The 6315-nt window shown below is 35.7% G+C and overlaps 1 protein-coding gene across 3 annotated transcripts; it reads right to left on the bottom strand.

Moving 5' to 3' along the window:
- Window positions 1–4241: 4241 nt before the first annotated feature.
- On the bottom strand, window positions 4242–5900 carry LOC149167764 (uncharacterized). Of its 3 annotated transcripts, none has more exons than XM_089433137.1 (3): window positions 5078–5900; window positions 4821–4903; window positions 4242–4562 (listed from the first exon to the last, which is right to left on the bottom strand). In XM_089433137.1, the coding sequence occupies exons 1-2, from the start codon at window positions 5567–5569 to the stop codon at window positions 4856–4858; spliced, it is 540 nt and encodes a 179-aa protein (XP_089289263.1). In that variant the 5' UTR covers window positions 5570–5900; the 3' UTR covers window positions 4242–4562; window positions 4821–4855. The 3 variants fall into 3 exon arrangements, with proteins under 3 accessions (XP_089289263.1, XP_089289264.1, XP_089289262.1); XM_089433138.1 differs by having other exon boundaries at window positions 4242–4552; XM_089433136.1 differs by having other exon boundaries at window positions 4242–4630; window positions 5078–5899.
- Between the last annotated feature and the right edge of the window lie 415 nt (window positions 5901–6315).

Raw genomic sequence — 6315 nt, 5'->3', positions numbered from 1 at the left:
CCTCCATTGGAGGCATTACTCGCACAGAAAAAAACCTGGATTATGAAGGCGTTCCTTTTAGGTGCAGAAGATGCCACAAGGTTGGGCATCTTTTCAAAGAATGCCCGCTTATCTCGCCATCTTCTCCTCCCGCTTCCAAGGGCAAGAAGCATCTACAGACTGAAGACCCGATAGTGGATGAGTAGCCCTCAGGTCCGAATAGTCCAATGGTTGCAGTTGGGGACACAGTTCGGCCATCGTGCTTTGCCCAGGTTCCGCCTATCTCCCCGCCCATGACTAGATCTCGGTCTGTTGCGGCGGTTACTCCATCTATGGGTACTGATTCTCTCCCCTATTCCTCTGCACTGAATATAAGTAATTTCATTTTTTCTTCGGCTTCTACTGCATCTACTCCTTGCATGGTCACCACCCCCATCAATAATTGCATACTTGACCCCGCTTTGACCATCTTCTCCACTATGCCTCCGGTTGTACACACTCCTAGGTTTCGCGACCCCCTTGTTTCCCCATCTGCTTCGGGATCTCATTCATACAACCTCCACCCCCGCATCCTGACCCTTCTTGAATCGTTGGGATTGGGTATCTCATCCTCTATTGCAGAACCCAAACCCTCACGGGGGAGACCCTCCAAGATATCTAAAGCCATCAAGCTCGTTGGGGCTGATGTGACCCAGGGTAGGCAGAACTCTATTGAAAGAGTACTTAGAGCACAGGACACCCTTGGAAGTGTTCCCACATGAAGTGGGTATCATTCAACTGTAGGGGTTTAGCTAGCCCTTCCAAAAAACTAGCACTAAAGAGGCTTTTGGATAGAGAGCCCTGTGATATCATTTTTCTACAAGAGACCCTTGGTATGGCTGAGCAGATTGTTAGGACCCTACAAGCTATGCTTCCTGGATGGAGCTTTCAGGCATTGGATGTTGTAGGGCGTTCGGGGGGTATAGCTCTTGGGGTAAATCCCCAGACCATCAAGCTTATCTCTACTTGTGGTGGACATGGGTTCCTGGGTATGGACATCTTCTCTACAGAATTGGGCAGGAATCTCCTTATTATGAATATATAGGCCCCCAATCGTAGCAGACTGAACTTCTGGCATAAGTTATTAGGGAACCCCCTAATAGACCAAAATACTATAATAGGCGGAGACCTAAATTTCACCATTGGCCATGAAGAATCATGGGGACATCATTCAAAGTTGGATCCACTCTCGGACCAGGGGTGTGGAGGGGGCATTCTATTGCACCTATCTGAGACACATATCTTTCGTATTTGTATGGGTTTGGGTGCTGGCACAAACAATTTTGCTGAGCTCCTATCGCTCCGACATCTTTTATACTTTGCATTAAACCAAAACTGTCGACAATTACAAGTTTTTGGGGACTCTAAGATTGTCATAAATTGGTTCAACTGCATTACTTCATGCCATGTTCACACACTCAGGAACATATTGGATGATGCATTGTTTTTAAAAACTCATTTTGATCAGATTTCATGTTCTCACATTTACAAGGAGTACAACAAACTTGCGGATCAACTTTCTAAAGAGGCAACGCACCATCCCCGAGGGGAATGGCTGATTCGGGAGGAAAGACAGGGGCAAGCCTACCAGTTCTACCACAGGCCATATATTGAACAAGATTTGCAAAGGGCTGATAGGCCCTAACTTATCATAGTTTTATTTTGAGACAACTGAACAACGACTCACAGATTGTGAATTTTTTGGTCATTTTTTGAAATTTTGTAATATATATGTATATGCATACAAACACATGATGGTACACCCATTTCTGGGTTTTTATTATACAGACTACTACATACTTTTCTGTTTATAGATGACTTCGGTCACTTGTTCTGCATATGCCAAGGGCATCTACAACATGTAATTTTCCACTATAATGAAAATTATGATTTTTTCCAAAAAAGAAAAAAAATCCTTAACTTTATTTTAAAAATTTATTGTGTTTAAAACATTTTACTAATACATTACTCAATAGAGAAAATATTACTAAAGAAGATTAACTTAATTATAATCAATTTAAAATTAAATTAATTTTACTTTAATTTTATTAAATTACTTTTAAAAATATATTAAGAAAATAATATCATTAAAAATAACTTCACGTAAACATCGAGTACTAAAATGATGAAAACTGTGAAATATCTTAAGCAAAAGAATAAAAAAAATATAACTACATTAAAATATTTTTTAATTTAATAACTATAACACATTACATGGTGTATTATAAATATATTATAAGAATTTTTATAGAAGGAATATATCTTTACATGGTGTATAACACATTACATGGTGTATTATAAATATATTATGAAAAAATTTAATAACTATAACACCTTACATGGTGTATTATAAAAATTTAATAACTATAACACCTTACATGGTGTATTATAAAATATATTATAAATTTTTTTATAGAGGGAATATACCTTTATAATTTAAGGTGAAAATTTTATACATAATATATTTATATGTGTTTATAAATATTTTTAATATGAATATATATTTAATTATTTTTTTGGAGTTGTTTTTAGTGAAATTTTTTGGAAGTTTTTACGGTGAGTTTTTCTGGTCTAATTTCTCTAAAATCTCCAGGAATTTATTGAAATCACAAGTTTGATAGTAACACCTGCACAATCGAAGTGCCTTAAGGGTTTTCAGGCGCTGAATCCATATACATAGTGAAAAACCCATTTAAATAACACAAATCAATATTTCACCTCAAAATTTTCAGCCAGATTTGAGCAGCAGAAAGTCGCACTAAAGACAACTCCTTTTCTTTTATAAGTTGATAGACATATATAAATACATATAAATTATTGAACATTTCTCTGTTGTTATAACTAGTGACTTTAAACATATAGTTTTGTGGCTCATGGTATTACTACAATCCTATTTGGATAGAAAAAGACCTATAAATAAACTTATTAGTCTCCATTGTAAAGGACCATAAAATTGAACAAATAATAGTTTCACGACACTAAAGATTAAGTATAAACTTCTCCATTGACTTCTCCAAAAATTTAGCAAAATAACTAATAAAATTCCATTAACTAAATTTTTCCAAATTAAAATTTTCCTAAAACTTTAATATTATTTATGTTATATAATCGCTTCTATATTATATTCATAATTATCTTTATCTACCTCACTTTTTAAACATAATCATTATCGTATAAACGTATCATAAATATAAACATATCATAAATTTGAACACTGGAGGGACATGTACTTCAAAACCCTCCATCGGTGAATAAAACAAACAATATAAAATAATCACTGAAGAATGCCTATTTCTAATTAGTGAATATTTTAGTGCGGCTAAATTACAGATTCGCTTTGTTTTTTTACTCTTTTTGATTGTTAGAGATTGCAGCAAAATTATATAGAGAATCATTTGTGAACGCGTTTCGAACCAACTAGTGTGATTTATCGTAAAGACTGACGATGAATTACACTAGTTGATTCGAAAAATATCGACAAATGATTCTCTATGTGATTTTGCTGAAATCTCTAACAATCTTTTACTCTTGTTATTTTTCCAAAATAGAACTGATTTTTATAGGTTAGCTTCGTAGAAGTTAAAATTTTGGCGTGGATTTATGTTTTTACTATAAAAATAATGTTTGAGTTTTGTTTTTAATAATAAAAATAGATTAACATCATTAAACACGTTCAAAGCACTTTAAATTATGAAATTTAATAATAATAATAATATCTATTTTTAAGATCATAGCCAAGCTAGAGACCAAATTGGTGTATGAGACCCTTTTGTTTATGGGACAAGGGACCCACTTCCGCACAGTGATTTGACTGCTAAGTCTATAAAAGCATACATACTCTACACCCCTCTGGTTTTGAACCTGTGACCTCTTAGAAAGAAACACATACTCTTAACCATTAAGCCCACTCAAACTATATTACAATTAAAATTTCCAAAAATATCTGCTAAATTTTATAGAAATTCCATTATTTTATAAAAAATTTGGAGGAGCTTCGTTAGAATACACGTCCACACTTTCTCCAATATAGCACGCAAAAAAAAATGATTTAATATGGAATTTTGGCTAGTTAACCATCCTGGATTATTTGTCCGAAGTCCCTAACATAGTTGTGATACAGACCCGCTGGCAAAATAGTTTTTCAACCATTATCAAATTTATCATGAAACTCTTAAAACTGGATTTCCAGGGTTTGATGAAATGGAAATACAGACTCACAGTACTTAAAAATATCAATTTATTTGCAGACCATTTTATTTCTGATTTGGCATAGCCATAAAAGGCAGGTTTTTTGCCCAACAATACTTTTTTTCCAGGAGATTTGCCCAACAATACAGTGAGAATCCAAACTGCAAAGGGGATTATGGCTAGAGCCGCAACGAACTGCAAATATATATAGACAAATGCAGCAAGCAGTAAAAGAATCATAAGTTGGGTGGAATTCAGGGTTTGTTCAGTCCATCAGATGAGCCCTCTTCTGGAATGTCTGCAGACTTCGATAAAAGAGAAATACATGCTGCTGCTATCTTATTTTCTGCAAAAATCTGTCAGATCTGTCTAAGAGCAGTGTGCAGAGCAGTAATCTTCAGGTCTTGTGACACAATTTTCTATGCTGCAGATGCATTTATTAATTAGTTGGGTGTAAGGGTTTTGCTGGACAAATGCCTTCTAACAGAAATAACAGAGTGGTATAGGGGGCGAATCAGTATTTGATCAGAGAAACAGTACCCCACAAGGGACCGAAAATCAAAAAGTGAAAAGAGAAAAGTGAAAGAAAAATTTGGAGAAGCGAGAACTCAGACCTGGTAGGGCTGGTGGTGGTATCCACAACTTTAAATCATATGTAAGTGCTGGAGAATAACCAGCGAGCTACTTTCTCCGAGATCTGAAACTCAATGTACATGATATTTAAGTAAATTTCTAGTCTCTTAAAATCTCAATGCAAATGTTTCCAGTGAGGAGAAACAGGGGAAAAGGGAAAATTAAGTACTTACATCTTCTCAATGCAAATGTTTCCAGTGTGGAGAAAAAGGGGGCAAATAGAAAATGAAGTACTTACATCTTCTGTGGGTTCGTAGCTGCTGCCTGGTTCCTCCTCTTGCTTCTCCTGAGGCAAACTGAAAAGATCAAAGCTGCAATAATTCATGGGTGCATCGTAATTGAAATATGGCGGATCGAAATCAGGAACCCATTGCCCATTGCTAGATTGGGGTTCTTGTTGGCCGGTAGATTCATCGTTAGCAGGATGGTTATTGTTGGAGGAAATTTCAGGTTGGGCAGTGCGAGGGTTCGCTGGTTTGGGCTTAGCCATTTCTGGCGGTTTATACAAATCCTCTGGCAGTTCAACTCCATATGCAGAGATTACAGAGAGATTATCGTCATCGCCATTGCGAAGAGAAGAGAGATCTGTGTTATCATCTCCATCACGGTGTGGGGGATAGCAGGATTTCTCAGAAGGGGCGGTGGATTTTCCATACACACTTTCTGCATCGTATCCTCCATCATAAGGAGTGGGGTCATATTCTGGGAAATCAGTGTCATCGCCAGCCATTCTGTTCCTGGAAAACAATTTGGGTTTATATTACAAGCAATTGAATATCATCCTGTAGCCTACCCAAGCAAGCCAGCAGGCCACTGGTGGAGCTAATCCTCCTCTGATATTATCAGACCTTATGGTCCCTGCCTGGGAGTGATATTATCAATGGTTGTTGGTAAGGGTACTGTTAAATTTTCTTCTGTAAAATGTGAATCTGTGGGTAAAATACAAACTTGCAGTCAAAAAGGAATTTTCTTCTGTAAGATCCAGACTTGCAAGTCAAAAGGGAGGAGAAAATCTGTGTTAATTGAACGCAGTTTATGGCACTTTCAGATATTGACCTCACGATGGTGATTCAGATGGCCCACCAATGCCCTTTAGTCTTTTTCATGATTAGGTTTATAGTACGCAAATAATTTTTTACCAGAGTTATAAATTTGCAAGGTGTGAGTGATGGGATTTAGTTCTAATTTTATTCAAAAAAGGGTGAAAATTATTTATTAATCATACAATTATGGATAATGGAATCTTATATATATGCATGGGATATCACACTATTTCTCATTCAACAGATAGGATGGGTAAAGCATGCACTACACCAATAATCGAAAGTATGCCTGATTAAAATCATTAACCCAGAAAAAAATGTACTTTTCTCTCCACCTAAAATAATTTTGGAAAACCATAATAACTTCACAATAAATATATTGTTATGTAAATTTTAAATCATTAATATTTTTAATTAATATGTTATCCAAGGA

This window comes from Pinus tabuliformis, chromosome 5_1 (assembly GCF_031772625.1).
Source record: "Pinus tabuliformis cultivar Carrire ecotype Pingquan chromosome 5_1, CPIR1, whole genome shotgun sequence".
In the NCBI taxonomy this organism is placed as follows: Eukaryota; Viridiplantae; Streptophyta; class Pinopsida; order Pinales; family Pinaceae; genus Pinus; species Pinus tabuliformis.
Note: the sequence above shows the minus strand (reverse complement) of the source record. Positions and strands in the feature narration are given on the sequence as shown.